This window comes from Neofelis nebulosa, chromosome 18 (genome assembly GCF_028018385.1).
Source record: "Neofelis nebulosa isolate mNeoNeb1 chromosome 18, mNeoNeb1.pri, whole genome shotgun sequence".
NCBI classification, from domain to species: domain Eukaryota; kingdom Metazoa; phylum Chordata; class Mammalia; order Carnivora; family Felidae; genus Neofelis; species Neofelis nebulosa.
The window spans coordinates 41,195,301-41,211,734 of record NC_080799.1 but is presented as its reverse complement, the minus strand read 5'-3'; the positions used below and the strand labels follow the sequence as shown (position 1 = coordinate 41,211,734).

At 46.7% G+C, this 16,434-nt stretch overlaps 1 protein-coding gene across 6 annotated transcripts in view; it reads left to right on the top strand.

Moving 5' to 3' along the window:
- Positions 1-16,378, top strand: part of UBN1 (ubinuclein 1) — a 39,147-nt gene extending 22,769 nt beyond the window's left edge. The window contains exons 13-18 of one of the 6 annotated variants that reach the window (XR_009256581.1): positions 6,910-6,960; positions 7,055-7,097; positions 8,257-9,574; positions 11,240-11,483; positions 11,766-11,855; positions 14,157-14,207. Coding sequence is in view for 5 of the 6 variants with exons in the window: in XM_058710706.1 (XP_058566689.1) it covers positions 6,910-6,960; positions 7,055-7,097; positions 8,257-9,579; positions 11,240-11,483; positions 11,766-11,855; positions 14,157-14,206 (1,801 nt within the window). In the remaining variant the exon portion in view is untranslated. Of the gene's footprint in view, positions 1-6,909; positions 6,961-7,054; positions 7,098-8,256; positions 9,580-11,239; positions 11,484-11,765; positions 11,856-14,156 lie in introns of all 6 variants that reach the window. The other 5 variants (XM_058710708.1, XM_058710706.1, XM_058710710.1 and 2 more) reach the window with 5 other exon arrangements.
- The last annotated feature ends 56 nt before the right edge of the window (positions 16,379-16,434 follow it).

The window sequence follows — 16,434 nt, the reverse complement described above, 5'->3', positions numbered from 1 at the left end:
CGAACCGACTAACCGCGAGATCATGACCTGAGCTGAAATCAAGAGTTGGACTCTTAACCAACTGAGCCGCCCAGGTGCCCTTGTATGTTTAATTTTTGAGGAACCATCAATGTTTTCCATAGTGGTTTTATCATTTTGTATTTCCACCAATAGTTCACAGATGTTCCAATTTGTCTACATCCTTCCCAATACTTGACGTTTTCTGGGTTTTTGATAGTAGCCATTGTAATGGATGTGATGTGGTATCTCCCTATATATTTGATTTGACTTGAGTTTTCCTGGTGATTGGTGATGTTGAGCATCATTTAATATATAATATTGGGCCATTTATATATCTTTTTTTAGGAGAAATGTTTAAGTCTTTTGCCCATTTTTTAATCAGGTTCTTTTATTGTTTTAGGAGTTCTTCTTGTATTCTGAATATTAATCCCTTAACAGATGTGATTTCCAAATATTTTCTCTTATTTTGTGAGTTGCCGTTTTACTCTGTGGATAGTATCTTTTGATGCACACAAAATTTTTTTTTAATGTTTATTTGCTTATTTTGAGAGAGAGAGTGTGAGTGGGGGAGAGGAGCAGAAGGGGGGGGGGGAGAGAGAGAGAGAGAGACAATGAGAATATGAATGAATCCCAAGGAGGAGTCACACTCATTGTGGAGCCCAATGTGGGGCTCGGTCTCAGAACTGTGATATCATGACCTGAGTGGAAGTCAAGAGTCAGATGTTCAACTGACTGAGCCACCCAGATGCTCCTCAGTATGCAAATTTTTTAAATTTAATGAAGTCCAATTTGTCTACTTTTTGTTGCTTGTGTCTTTGATATCATATGTAAGATACCATTGTCAGATCGAGGGTCATGAAGCTGAGTTAATTTTTGTATATGGTGTTAAGGGTCCAACTTCATTTTTTTTTGCATGTGGATGTCCAACTTTTTCAGCACCATCTGTTGAAAAGGTTGTGCTTCCCTCATCAGTCTTTGCACCTTTGTTGAAAAATCATTTGACCGTATATGTGAGGGCTTAGTTCTGGGCTCTCTGTTCTCTTTCATTGGTTCATGTGTCTGCCTTTATGCCAGTTGCACACTGTTTGGATTACTGTAGCTTTGTAGTAAGTTTTGAAATCAAGAAGTGTGATTCTCCAGTTTTATTCTTTTTCAAGATTATTTTGACTGTGCAGGGTCCTTTGAAATTCCCTATAAATTTTAGGATGGGTTTTTCTACTTCTGCAAAAAACAGTCATTGGGATTTTGCTAGGGATTGCATTGAATCTGTAGATTGCTTTGGGTAGTATTGATATTTTAGTAATATTAAGTCCAATCCATGGTGGGATGTGTTTCCATTTATTTCTGTCTTTAATTTCTTTTAGCAATATTTTGTCATTTTCATTGTGCAAGTCTCTTACGTGCCTAGTGAGGTTAATTCCTGGTTTTTGTTTTGTTTTCAGATGCTGCTGTGAATGGAATTATTTTTGTAATTTCTTTTTTAGATTGTTCATTTTTTGTGTACAGAAATGGAGCTGATTTTTGTGTTATGTTGATTTTATATCCTGCTACTTTGCAAAATCGATTCTGAAAATTTTTTGGAATCTTTAGAGTTCTCTACATAAAAGATCATATCATCTGCAGAGATAAGCTTACTTCTTCCTTTCCAATTTGGATGCCTTTTGTTTCTCTTTCTTGACTAACTGCTCTGGCTAGAACTCCTAGTACTACGTTGAATAGGACTGGTGAAAGCAGGCATTCTTACCTTGTTCGTGATCTCAGGAAACGCTTTTAGCCTTTCACCATTGACTATTGTGTTCACTGGTGGTGGCAGCGGGGTTGGGTGGGATTTCATACATGGCTTTTATTATGTGGAGGTAGTTTTCTTCTATTCCTAGTAGAGTGTTTTTATCATGAAAGGGTGTTGAATTTTGTCCTGCGTCTTTTCTCCATCCATTGAGATGTTCACGTGGGGCTTTATTCCTTCATTCTGTTGATGGGGCGTGTCACACTGGTCAGTTTTTGTATATGGAACCACCCTTGCATTCCAGGCACAAATCTCACTTGGTCATGATGTATAATCTTCTTAATCTGCTTCTGAATTCTCTTTACTAGTATTTTGTTGGGGAGTTTTGCATCGGTATTAATAGGGGATATTTGTCTGTAGTTTTCTTACAGTGTCTTTGCCTGGCTTTGGTATCAGGGTAACGCTGGCTTCATAGAATGAATTTGTATGTATTCCCTCTTCTTCAGTTTTGGAAAAGTTTGAGAAGGGTTGGTAGTGCTTAAAATACTTGGTAGAATCCACCCATGAAGCCATCAGGTCTGGGCCTTTCTTTTGTTGGGAGATTTTTGATCACAGACTCAGTCCCCTTGCTAGTTTAGCTCTAGTCAGAATTTTTATTTCTTTGGGAATTACTTGGTAGGTTTTGGGTTTCTAGGAATTTGTCCATTTTAAGTACGTAATCCAGTTTGTTGGTGTGCAGTTATTCATAGCCTCTCTTACAGTCCTTTTTATTGGTAGAATCAGTAGTAATGTCCCCACTTTCATTCCTGATTTTGGTAATTTGAGTCTCCTCTCGTTTCTTAGCCCATCAAGCTAAAGATTTGTCCGTTGTGTTGATTTGATTTTTCTCTATTCTCTGTTTTGTTTATTTATGCTCTGATCTCCAGTGTTTGCTTCCTTCCTGTTGGCTTTAGGTTTAATTTGTTCTTTTACCAGTTCCTTAAGTTGTAAAGTTAGGTTGTTGATTTGGGATTTTTCTTGTTTTTAAATGTTTATAGCTGTAAGTACCCTCTTAACATCCTTTTGGGTGTGTCTGTAAGTTTTGGTATGTTGTATTTTCCTTTTCTGTCTTTCAGGTATTTTCTAATTTCCTTTGTGATTTTTTTCTTTGCTCCATTGCCTGTTTAAAAAGTATGTTTTCTGATTTCCACAATTTTGTGAATTTGTCAGTTTTCCTTCTGTCATTGATTCGTAGCTGTAGCCTCTTGTGGTCAGAGAAGATACTCTGTATAATGTCTATCTTTTTAAATGTCTTGAGACTTAATTTGTGCCCTCTGTCCTGGGAAGTGTGTCATGTACACTTGAGAAGAATATGTATTCTGTTGTGGGGTAGAGTGTTCTGTGTATGTCTGCTATATCTAGCTGGTTTATGTGTTAAGTCTTCTGTTGTCTTATTTGTCTTGTTTCTAGTTCTATCCATTAGTGTGAGTGGGGTGCTGAAGTCTCCAACTCTTAATGTAAAATTGTCTGCTTTTCCCTCTAGTTCTGTCAGTTTTTGCCTCAGTTGCAGGAATGTTTATGAGTATTATATCTTCCTGCTGTATTGAGGTGTTTATTAGTACATAATGACCTTTTTTGTCTTGTAATGTTTCTTGATTTAAAGTCTCTCTTACCTGATGTCAGCACAGCCCTCCTTGCTCTCTCTGGTTACTCTTGGTGTGGAATATATTCTTCCACCTTTTCACCTTCAACTTGTTTTTGCCTTTGGATCTTAAGTGAGTTTCTTGTAGACAGCGTTGAGTTTATCCATTCTGCTAATCTCAGTGTTTTGATTGGAAAGTTTGATCCATTCGTATTTAAAGTAATTAATGGAAGGAAGGGCTTGCTTCTATAAATTCAGTGACCTGTGAACTCTGCTCCCCTACAGTTCTGTCCTCACCTCTTTTGGTTGTTGATGTCACAAAATTACATTTTTATACATTATGTGCTCTAAAACATAAGCTGATAATTCTTAGAGATACATTAGTGTGTTAAATTAGGTAGAAAACAAGATTTGGAGTTACAAACCAAACTGATAGTAATGCTAGCTTTTATACTAATAATTACTTTTTTTCCTTAAAGTTTTAGTCTCTTAAGTCATGTAGAAAATAAAAAGCACAGTGACAAACCATTTTCATGAGAATACTAGCTGTTATAATTGCCCGTGTATTTCCATTTCTGAGATCCTTATTTCTTTGCATGGCTTTGAGCTACTGTCGGTTGTTCTTTTATTTGACCTCACAGGGCGCCCTGGAGCATTTCCTTCAGGGCAGTCTAGTGCTCAGGATTTTCTTCAGCTCTTATTCATCTGGGAGTACCTTTTTTTTTTTTTTTTTTTTTTTAAAATATATATATACGTGTATATATATATATATTTTAAAATCTTTATTTATTTTGAGAGAGAGAGAGCGTGCGCATAAGCAGGGGGAGGGGCAGAGAGAGAACAGGAGACAGAGAATCTCCAGCAGGCTCCATGGAGCCTGATGCAGGGCTCAATCTCATGACTGTGAGATTGTGACCTGAGCTGAAATCAAGAGTTGGATGCTTAACCAACTGAGCCACGCAGGCATCCCCATCTGGGAGTATCTTAGTATTTCTCCCACTTTTGAAGGACAGCTTTACTGGATTTGGATTCTGGTCTGACCTTCTCTTTTAGCACTTTGATATTTATTTTTATTTTTAAGACAATTCGAGAGACAGAGTGCAAGCAGCGGAGGGGCAGACAGAGGGAGACACAGAATCTGAAGGGGCTCCAGGCTTTGAGCTGTCAGCCCAGAGTCTGACGCGGGGCTCGAACTCACAAACCGCGAGATCATGACCTGAGCTGAAGTCGACGCTTAACCGACTGAGCCACTCAGGCGCCCCCTCTTTTAGCACTTTGAATACATTAGCTCACTATCTTCTGGACTCCCAAGTTTATGCTGAGAAGTCTGTTGATAATTTAAATGATGATTTACTTCTCTCTATGGGTTTTGAAGATTCTGTCTTTGTGTTTTAAAAGTTCAATTATAGGGGTGCCTGGGTGGCTTAGTTAAGTGTCAACTCTTGATTTTGGCTCACGTCGTGATCTCATGGTTCAGGACATTGAGCCCCCTCATAGGGCTCTGCACTGACATGGCTCTTGCTTGGGCTTCTCTCTTTCTCTCTATCTCTCTCTGCCCCTCCCCTGCTCATGCGCAGGCTCTCTCTCTCTCTCTTTCGAAATAAATAAAACTTTAGAAAAAAAAGTTTGATTATATTGCTTTGTGTGGGGTTCATCTTGGAGTTCTTCGAGCTTCTTGGATTTTTATGTTCATCTCTTTCATGAGATTTTGGGAGTTTTTAGCCAGTTTTTGTCCACTATTCTCTCTGCCCTTTGCTCCCTCTTCTTCTTCCTGGGACTTGTACAGTGTGTGGTGTGCATTCTTCTCCAAGTGATGGTGTCCCACACGTCTCCTACGCCCTGTTCACTTTTCTTCAGTCTTTTTTCTCTCTGTTCCTCAGCCTTGGCGATTTCCATTGTCCTCTATTCAAATTTGTGGATTTTTTCTTCTGCCTGCTCACATCTGTGTTTGAACATCTCCAGGGAATTTTTTGTTTCAGTTATTACACTTTAAAGCTCCAAAATCTCTTTTTGATTTCTTTTTAGGTTTTCCATCTCTTTATTTCCATTTTCTTCACACATCCTTTTCTTAATTTCTTGGGAACATCCATCACCTCACATAGTAACAATTCTTCTTTTCTTTTCTTGGACGAGAACTCTTATAAGATCAACTCGGCAACTTTCAAATTTACAATTCAGTATTGGTAACTGTGGTCACTGTTCTGTTTATTGATTTTATTTTTGTGAATGTTGTGGGTGGTCTCGGTGCCAGGGAGCAGCCTGCGGTGTGAACTTTCTTCCCAGGTCTTGGCCAAACCCTTCCTTGGACTTGTATAGTCACTTTCTCATTTTTCCCCATATATGCAGTTGTTTTGAATGTTCTGGTTTTTAATGTCTGTCTCCTAAAAGTGGGAAAGTGAATAAGTGAAGTGGGGACAAAGGGCACTGGTTTTTCAAATCCCCTGGAAGTCACCTCAGCCAGAGGGGCAGGGGCGTGCAACAATGGTTGGTAGAAGGGGACAGCAGTGGCTGCCCACCTCTTTGCACCTCTGTGATGAAAAGCAGCAATTAGCAGCCGAAGCAGAGATTTCGCTGTTAGTTGAAGGACAGGGTCCTTTTTGCCTGCCCTCCTTCCCGCAAGCTGCGTGCAAGCTGCTGCAGGAACATGTGTATACCTCCCTGCCATGGGGCTGGGGTCAGGAGGCTGCATCTGTGCTAAGGGCTGCAATTGACAGCAGTTTACCCTCCAGGCCTTTCCCGTCCCCTCCCCACCCCCCAATCCCAGCCCCCCATGGTAAGCCTTCAACACACTCTAGCGTTCCCAAATAGTTCCTTTAGACAGATTGTATTATTAGTGCAGTTGCTGTCCAGGAGGGTGGACAGTTTCTGGCGCTTCCTACTCCACCACCTTCCCAGAGTTCAAGTCATGGAACTTCCTCTCCTTGTCTCTGTACCTTCTTTAGGTGGAATTGCTCTTCTCTCTTTACAGATTGAATTTCTTTCTTTTCTTTTCTTTTTTTTAATGTTTATTTTTGAGAGAGCGTGTGCATATGCAGGGAAGGGGCAGAGAGAGGAAGACAAAGGATCCTAAGTGGGGTTTGTGCGCTGACAGCAGAGAGCCTGATGTGGGCCTTGAACTTACAAGCCAAGGTCACTCATGATCCATAAAGTCTGATGCTTAACCTACTGAGCCACCTAAGCATCCCTGTGAAAGCGCATAGGGAGGGTCACAAAGAAAATTTTGTTGTGTTTTCCTGGGAAAAGACATGCTGTGGGTCACTCCACATTTGACCTTTGGAAGGGGTAAGACTCAGCAGTAAGGAAAGCACTGCTGTGTCTAGGGGAAAAATCCTATGAGAAATATTGGGGCAGAGCCATAGCTTTTTTGGGTCACTCCTAGACTCTTCGCTTTTGAATGGCCAGTGCGGCTACTTTAGATTCTCTCACTAGGAATCAAGCTCCCCGGTCCACTGATATTTAAGGCATAATAGCCACTGAGTACCAGGGGTGGTAGGAAAGCTCTAGAAGAAGAGTGCCTGCTTTCAGGGAGCTTGAGCAAACCATCCAGTGTTCTCTATTTCAGGACTCTGTTTAAGGAGAGCAGACGAGGCCATGGGCACCTGACATCAATCCTGTGAGTCCGTGTTTTCTCTTCCCAGGACTACTATTATTTTCATCTCCTTTGTGGATCTCCTCTAAACCTTTTCTGTGTTCATTCCTTTTACTAGGGCCAAGAAGAAAGTAATGGCCTCATCCAAAATCAAGATGAAGGTGAGTCAGCCTGCTTTGGTCATGTACCATTCTCCATCCTCCAGCCATGCACGTGAAACCTGTCAGTTGACCATAGCAACTTGTCGAGCTTTGCTGGACTGGGAGGCAACTCTCCAGGATGGCATTCTTGAGGTTATACCAAGAGGCAGCCTGCCCCACTACAGGTGCCGGAGGGTGGCAGGCTAGAGACCTGAGCTGGGCCACATAATATCTTCCTGCCTTAGTTCTAAGAGATCGTACCCACCTGGCCAGTTCCTGGGGGTGGTGGTGAGATTTAGTGAGGTCTCCCGACCGCCCTCTGAGGAGTGAAAAGCCCCTGCAGATGCTCAGGTCTTGCAGCATGGTGGTAGATTTTTCATGGAAGAACACTGCCAGCTAAGTGGTGAGCCTGGAGGAAGCTGGCTTTGTTGCATTTGCCTGGCAGAGATGGAGGGAAGTACAGTGGGTAGAGAGCAGAGACCGAGAACCATCTCAGGCATTGCAGAAACCTCTCAGTGTAGTAAAAATTGCTATTGTGCCAAAATTTTTATCAGTTCCTGTGCCCTTAACACACCTAGTCCACGGGAGTAAGCTGTGCAGATTCTGTATTCCCAAGTATCTGTTGAGCTCCTTCGGTGTCTCAGACACATGGCAATAAGCACTCAGGATGTGGCATTCATGAGGTAGACACTGTTCCTGCTCCCGTGACAGGACTTTTCCTTTGCACCCAGCTGAAGAGACAGGTGCTAGAGAAGATCAGGGAGGAAGAGAAAGCTAATTCAAGGCAATTCTCATGCCATGCCTCATTTTCTGAGTGCAGCTGGGAGCACTCTGAGACCATGTGAGGCCAACAGGGAGAGAGCATCTCTTGCTCAAGTGTTACACTTTTTCAGAAACAGAATAAGAGTTTCTTTGTGGATGGATGTGTACTTAACAAGAAAGCATGCTTGGTAAGCCAGACCCAGCCAGCCAGACATGAGCCAGAGAGGGCGAAGGGGTAGCAGCATTTTCAAGTGCAAGCAGGCATGGCAGCTACTCTGCTCCTCCCCTGTTTTGTGACCGTGCAGGAAAGCCTGGGTTTTGGGGGCCTGTGGTGCTCTTACATTTGCATCCTCACCACAGGGCCAGCGTTGGCATCTCTGGGCATTTCTAACCATTGGAAATTTCTACTTTCCTTTAGGAATCCTCTTCTAAGCCTGACAAAAAGGTTTCCGTCCCATCAGGTCAGATTGGTGGCCCCCTGGCTTTGCCTTCAGAACACGCAGGAGGAGGCCTGAGCATTGGGACCACAAACAGGGAGCTCTCATCCCAGGCATCTGGCAGCCTTGCTAATCCTGCTCCTATCAACCTTGAGGACTCGTTGGACGGAGACTTGATCCGTAATTCAGCCTCCTCATTGGAGGTTGTGTCCAAGGAACTGGCTGTGCTGAATAGCAGAGCAACTGGGAGCTCTGAGTTCACATTGCCTGCACCCTCGAAAGCACCCGCAGAGAAGATCGTAGGCGTCGTATGTACAGACGAGAAGAGGAACTTTCCGAAGCCCAACCCTTCCGCCCCATCGCCTTCTAGTTCTCTGCAGTCTCCCCTCAATTTTCTAGCTGAACAGGCTTTGGCACTGGGGCAGTCCTCTCAGGAGAAAAAACCGGAGAGTTCTGGCTACAAAGAGCTGTCCTGTCAGGCTGCGCTCAGCAAGGGCCTGCCGGAAGCGCACCAGTCCAAAGCAAAGCACCACGGCTTGCCACGGACGTCTCACACACCCCAGGCGGCAGCTCCTGTGCCCGGCCCCCAGGTGAAAGTGTTTCACGCGGGTGCTCAACAGCAGAAGAGCTTCACCCCCCCAGCTCCTTTTGTCAATAAGCTCCAGGGCCCAAAGCCTTCCTCCCCACAGTGCCATCGTTCCCTCCTCCAGCTTGTGAAGACAGCAACCAAAGGCCAGAGCTTCCATCCCTCCACGCCGGCCTCTTCAGGAGGCCCCCCGGTCTCCAGCAGCACCTCTCATAAGACCCCAGCCTCATCCTCCACTGCCCCAAGCCATCCAGCAAAACAGCACTCCGCTGGCTCTTCAGGGCCGTCTTACAAGAATAGTCCCTTTGCCAGCTCTGTCTCTAAACATGGGGTTTCTTCTGGCAGCAGCTCTTCCTCTGGAGGAACACCAGTCCAGACCTCTAATTCCGGGAACCTGCTCCCTGGCGTACAGCCTCCCTCCGCAGGACAGTCTGCCAGCAGACCCGTCCCAGCCTCTGCAGTGAAAAAACCACCTGTTTCCCAAAAGCTGACCCTGGTGGCCCCTCCGGGTGGTCCAAATGGAGACTCCAGTGGTGGGACCCAGGGAGTGGCAAAGCTACTGACCTCCTCCCTGAAGTCCAGCGCAGTTAGCAGCATGACATCGTCTACCTCCTTGCCAGTGAGTGTCCTGGCACAGCAGTCCGCCCCTCGTGGGTCTTGTGGACAGGGCCGCTTGCCTTGCCCTGGTCGGAGAGAGAGATCCGACACTGAAGGTCAGGTAGGAATAGTGAGCCCGGAAACTGGAAGGAGGCCTGGGCTTCCTGTTTGTAGGTTTTTGCTTTTCTAGTGGTAGGAATCCCGGGAGAGCTGGAAACTTCTCCTGAGGATGAGCAGAGGGAAAGGACTGGTTTGCCAGAGGTGCTATGATCCTGGGTGGCACAGAATGAGCCACAAAACTCCTTTCACATTTCATAGCCTCCTATTTGTCTATCTCTCAAAACAAGTAAATGAAAATGGCATCATCTCTCAACTCATCAGTTTTGTGGAGATGTTCATGCCCCAGGAAATCAGTAACTTGTAAGAGTGATTCCCTTTTGGTTGGATTTTAAAGGACTCTGCAGGTCAGATAAAGGCAGTTTGACAGAGTCCAATGGTTGATGAGGCTTGCCGGTAGGTAATTACAGGAAGTTTGGATGCAGGCTGGGGAAATGAGAGAGCAATTGTTTTCATGTTTCCAACATAGAAAATGACTCTGTTGTTACAAAGACAAAACTATAGAAAGGTATGTACAGCAGGATCTCACCTACCTCTACCCTGGCACCACCCCTGCAAGCTGTGTTGCTTAGCTGTGTTCCTTAGTTTCCAGGGTTTTCCCATCTCTTTATAAAGACAAAGGTCAAAACATACAAATATGTATGTGTGTATGTTTAATGTACATACATACGAACACACTGGTGTTTGTGTGTACCTACATCTGTGGATGTTTGCATAAGATGGTCTTCCTTTCTTACACAAAGGAGTAATTTATACTTGGTTTTTTAATTTTTTTTTTTTTTAACGTTTATTTATTTTTGAGACAGAGACAGAGCATGAGTGGGGGAGGGTCAGAGAGAGAGAGGGAGACACAGAATCCGAAGCAGGCTCCAGGCTCTGCACTGTCAGCACAGAGCCCGATGCGGGGCTCGAACTCACAGACTGTGAGATCATGACCTGAGCTGAAGTCGGACGCTTAACCAACTGAGCCACCCAGGCGCCCCTATACTGGGTTTTTTATTTTTTTTATTAAAAAAAATTTTTTTTTCAACGTTTTTTATTTATTTTTGGGACAGAGAGAAACAGAGCATGAACGGGGGAGGGGCAGAGAGAGAGGGAGACACAGAATCGGAAACAGGCTCCAGGCTCCGAGCCATCAGCCCAGAGCCTGACGCGGGGCTCGAACTCACAGACCGCGAGATCGTGACCTGGCTGAAGTCGGACGCTTAACCGACTGCGCCACCCAGGCGCCCCAATATACTGGGTTTTTTAAATGAACATGGTCCTGGGAGCCATTCCATGCCAGTTTTTTTTTTTAATTTATTTTTGAGAGAGACTGAGTACGAGTGGGGGAGGGGCAGGGAGAGGAGGGGACACAACCTGAAGCAGGCTCCAGGCTCTGAGCTGTCAGCACTGAGCCTCATGTGGGGCTCGAACCCACGAATCGTGAGATCATGACCTGAGCCGAAGTCGGACGCTTAACCGACTGAGCCACCCAGGTGCTCCTCTCCGTGCCAGTTTAGAGTCCATCCTCTTCCTTCCTTTGAGGGCAGCAGTGCAGGGGCTGCCTTCACAAGGGGTGGTGTACAAGTGGGTCCCTGCCCTGCACGTTCATCCCCAGCTTTGGTTTGTGAGTGAGCTTTGAACAGCGCTGGTGCTCTGACCGTGCTGTGTTTCCTCCCCAGAAAGGAACGAGTGGGGCTGTGCTGCTGGCCAGTTCCTCGCCCTTAAATCTGCTGTCTGCGTCCTACAAGTCTGGCAGCCCGAAGCTGCCTGGGGCCATGAACTCCAACTCTCTAGGGATCATCTCCCAGTTTCCTCTCCATGTGGTATCCTTCAGCGCCGAGTCCTCTGCCAAAGCAGGGGTTTCCAAGGATGCCATCGTCACGGGTCCTGCCCCTGGGACGTTCCATCACGGCCTCAACCATAGTAAGTGCCTCTCTCCTTGTCTCCTTGTGCTGGATGGACAGAAGGTTCCCCACTGCCTGTGCTGATTGATGAGTTCTGTTGTTGTGTGCTGGGTTCCTGTGTTTGTCTGGTGTGTGACCCTGGGCAGCGTTCCTGGGAACCGTGCTGAGCCCCCTCCCCTTGGGGTTCTGACCCAGAACCAGTCCAGTAGGTTGTCTGGGCTCTCGACCACTGAAGCATCTTTTCTGTTCCTGTCTTCAATGTGTGTGTTTTGTTCTTTTCTCCCCTCCTGTTTTCTCTCAGGTCTCCTGGCTGGCTTGCACTCCAGCCCGCCCCGTGCAGCGCCTCTCCCACACGCTGCCGTGTCCACTCACGTCCCGCAGAGTCTGCCAGGTAATTGCCAGGTGGTCAGAGTGCCACACGCACCACGCGGCATTCTGCTCTCCACTCGTTCAGATGCCTTGTCTGCTGCCAGGGAGTTCAGTGTCTTCTACTTGTTGTCACTGTGTTGTCCTGGTTTGTCCTTGAAGGCTCTGGCTCTTTGGGGACTCCAAGAGATCAACATAGGCTTCCACTTTGGAATTTCCCCTCATTCTCCACTTGGGATTGCCACTGGGTCGGCCTTACCCTGTGTGCTCACAGGGGAGGCAGTGATGGCCTGTATTCAAAGCAGGGGAATTCCCTTAGCGAAACTTGGTGCTTACGTTGGTGCTCATTTCCAAGGGTTAATTGGGGAACTGAAAAGTGTTCAGTTAAGTTGCTATACCTTCCAGGTGCTGCAGCTAACAGAAAGCTCTCAAGGCTTTATTTGCTTGTTTGTTTAGAGAGAGAGAGAGGGAGGGAGGGAGAGTGTGAGGGTGAGAAAGTCACCTGGGGGAAGGGCAGAGAGAGAGGGACAGAGAGAATCCCAAGCAGGCTCTTTGCTGTCAGCATGGAACCAGATGCGGGGCTTGATCCCATGAACCCTAAGATCATGACCTGAGCTGAAATCAGGCATCAGAGGCTTAATGGGGTGCCTAGGTGGCTCAGTCAGTTACGCATCTCCCTTTTTGGTTTTGGCCCAGGTCATGATCTCATGGTTAGTGAGTTTGAGCCCCGCATCAGGCTTTGTGATGATGGTGTGGAACCTGCTTCAGATTCTCTCTGTCCACTTCTGGGCCTCCCCAACGTGGGCTCGCTCTCTCACTCGCTCTCAAAAATAAATTAAAAAAAATTAAAAAGAGTTGGACTCTTAACTGACTGAGCCACCCAGGCACCATAAAAAGTGCTTAAAGCTTTATGTGAAAGGGAGAGCCCAATGGTGAGGTTTTAGGAGGGACCCTTACCTGTGCTGCCACAAAGTGTGCCCAAGGGAGCAGCCTTCGGTTGAGTTCAGGGGTGAAAGCAGACATTCAGGAACACAGCTGGGCAGTGTTCCTTTTCTTTTCCTGCTTTTCATCTCCATAGAGCAGTGGTTTTCAGAAAAGGGTGTGGTATTGCTGTGAGAAGGCAGCTGGAACCTGATTCTTGAGTACACCTCATGGGACCCTGGTGCGCAGGCTCACCAGGTCTTGGTTTTGGCTTCCTGCTCTTATTATGCTAGACCTACTCCAGAGGGGACCAGGGAGGCTGCATCGGTCAGGCGAGAGCCATTCTGCAGGATGCTGAGGCTGGGGTAGCCCTGGTGTGCGGGTACCGGGGTGGGAGTTAGGGAGCTGCCTGGCTGGGCATGCCTGTGGCCTGATGTTTCTGAGTATAAGCTCCTCCACGTTTGCTGTGGGTCCCTGACCCCCTGGCCCGAGGCTGACATATTCCTAGTGAATGCTGGAGGCCTTTTGCCTGTAAGAATGGATTGAAGATTTGTAAGGTGGAAATTTTGCTTCTTTAGAGAAAAGAACTGAGGGGCTAAGCCTGTGTGAACAAGGGCTCTGTTTTCCTCTAGGGAAGCGGTAGCTGCAGGGGACTCACCTCACAAACTGGTGGCTGCTACTGTAGCTAACAGGGTAATGCGGGGTCACAGAACCACCTAGGCAAGACCTAGGTTTGAAAGATAGTCCTGCCTCTGCTTGCTTTCAGGAACGTCACACTTTGAAACAAAGAAAATAATTTAAGAGCCATTGGAAACATGACTGTTGGCCTGTGGTATTTTCAGTGCCAAAAAAAAAAAAAAAAAGGGAAAGTGCTTTTTTGTACCATTTCTCCATTTCTGTCTCCTTTACACCTTCTTCAGGTTGGAGGATTCCATTGAGTGGTTGTAAATGGAAAGCTGTGTGACTGCGTCTGCTTTTTGCTCTCTTTCCCGTGCAGACTCGGAACGCTAGCTTCTTAGCCCCTTGAGCTGGTTTCGTAGGACCTGAGGATTCTGATGGTGAGAGAGTCTCATAGCTGTTTGAGTGCAGCACAGTCTTGGGACCTCACACAGAGCCTAGCCCGCCAGGGGACTTTGGTGGCGGCCGAGAACACACGCACTCCCGTGGCAGGCATGCGTCGGGCCCCTGCCTTCTGGTGCTCCAAGTGCCGTGCACACTGCAGGCTACTGCAAGCAGCAGTGCACTCAGCCTCCATCAAGGGTTTTTGGGTTCGTCTGAGCCTTGGAACACTCAGCTTTCAGGGGCTTTTGCTAGTTAAGTGATCCCCTTGAATTTTTGTTGTTGGCGCCTTAAGGGAATCCAAGATCCTGAAAGACTTGTGTTGTTTTTGCTTATTTTTTTCCAGATGCTTCTCAGCTTCATGGAAAAGGGCCTGGTGTACCACGGAAATTGTGACCTCTGCAGAGGAAAGGCCCGACTCACTTAGGTCTGGGTGGAACCTGACCAAGTAGGTCTCAGAAACTGGATAATCACTATGCTCTTTCTGCCAATTGGTTTCCTTCTGGCGAAGGTGTGAGTGCTGAGTGGAGTGTCTCTTGGCACTGTGATGTGCCTTCAGTGAGGGGAGCAACCCTGGGCTTCTCTGTGGAGGCACTGACTGGCCTGGTGCCCCGGGCCCCGTGGCTCTGTCATGGACAATCGTTGGAGGGGCAGCTCTGGGCTGGGGCGCGTGGTGGGTCTTGTACGAAGCTGTGGTGTCAGGGCAGAGCAGGGCGCACCTGTTTGAAACCTGCCTGACCCCCTGGCATTTGGTCAGAGTACCTCCTGGTGTCCTACTGATCAGGGACCCCTGGCCACAGTGGGATCCCCGATGGTCATGGTGTCCGTCCCATCCTCAGGCTGTGTGCTCAACAGGACAAAAACCCAGGCTGACACACACAGCTGGGAGACTTACCTTGTCTTTTTGAAAAATACTCAGAACACCTAACGTGTGCTCATTGTGTTGGGGGCCAGCTTCTCTGCTGAACATGACAATGAAGCTCTTTCAGAGAAAAGACTTTTGTAGATTCAACAGTTGTGACAGGATTTTTAAAGACACTTATTTTGGTCCAGATTTCATCATTACCATTAATGCATTGGATAGAATGCATGTCATATTATAGTAAGACATAATTCCAGTGCCTTTATGGTGGAGCAGAATTAGACACACGTCCATTCGGCCTTCTGAGTGGATTTCAGATGAAGACTTTTTTAAAAGATATGTCTGTATTTAAGACATAGCCAGTTTGAGTTTTTTACAGTTGCACATCCTAATCTGCCATCCTGACTTGAAGGTCATCTGGGCCCCCAGACCCCAGGTCCCAGTATAGCCAGGGCCCCCGTTTTGTTTTTTCAGAGTTCATTCAGGTGGACTGAAGAGCCCCAAAGCCCTTCATCTCTGAGGGCCAAGGATATGAGGGGCTCCAAGTCAAAGACATTCCAGTTTGTTTTATTTAGAAACCATTCTCAGGCAGAGCTGCAGGAACAGGCCCCTGTGAAGCATCTGCCATGTAGAAACAGGCCTTGACGTCCTGGGGCTCTCCGGGCAGCAGGGCTGTGCGCGGACTTGAGGGCGGTGCGCTGATGAGCTGGGAGAGCGCGCCGGAGACAGGCCAGGACAGCTGCCCTGGAGCGCATTCAGCCAGCGGCTGCTTCACACGGATGTTTAGGGCACTTGCCTGTCCTGTGAAGTGTGTCCCACAAGGCCTATCTGAACTGACTGCTTCAGCTAAGTGATTGCAAATATGTTAAGAGTCAACAGCCTCCTCAGAATGTACACCTGTGTGGAGACACAGGCAGCTCTCTTGGTTCCTGCCTTCCAGGGTACAGTGCTCAGTAACTCACAGTTATGCAGAGGTTTGCCCCGTTTCCAGTGGGGCAAGACCTCACTCAGTTATCCGGCTAGGCCTCTGCATTTTTTTTTTTTTTTTAAATGTAAGAACCAACGTGTTTCACATCTGGCTAAAGTGGATAAGTGGATTCCTTATCCCTTCATTATATATATATTTTTTTTTTTTTTTTTTTTTTTGCAACTTGGGTTTCCAGTTTGTTTACAGAGTAGTCTTAGGTAGTAGCAAAAGAGCCAAAGAAGAGATTTGTATCGCTGAGCTCAGAGCCGTGCAGAGGCCTTCCGTGAACACTGAGCAGTGGGAACTCTCCAGGCTTCTCCGCCCAAGAACACCCAGGGTCCCTTCCCTGCAGCGCTCGCACCCTCCTCCCCATGTACCATTGAGTGTGCAGCTGGAGCTGAATACCCTCATTTTTAGGAATCTAGTGATGCCTCTTGCCTCAGGGAAACGTTTCTTTGATGGGGAGTTTATGAGATTTCTTTTTCTTCTTTATGCTTTATTTGTGGTAATGAAAGAGTGAATGACCTAAACAGCCATGGCTGGGCAGACGGGCTGGCAGAGCGGGCTCCCCGGGGTCTGGGGCTGCGGCGCTGCGGGGCTTTCCTTGGAGCAGCCGTTCCTTAGGTGTGAGAGGGGCTGTGGCTTTTGTGCGGCGCGACGATGTTGGTGTTGGGGGGTGGTGTGAAAATTGTTAATCTTGTATAAAGCAACTCAATAAATTGTTTCAAGGTTTCCAAAACATCATTTCTCCTTCTTTTTACCATATTTGAGCCAATTTTTCCTCCCCTAAGAGCT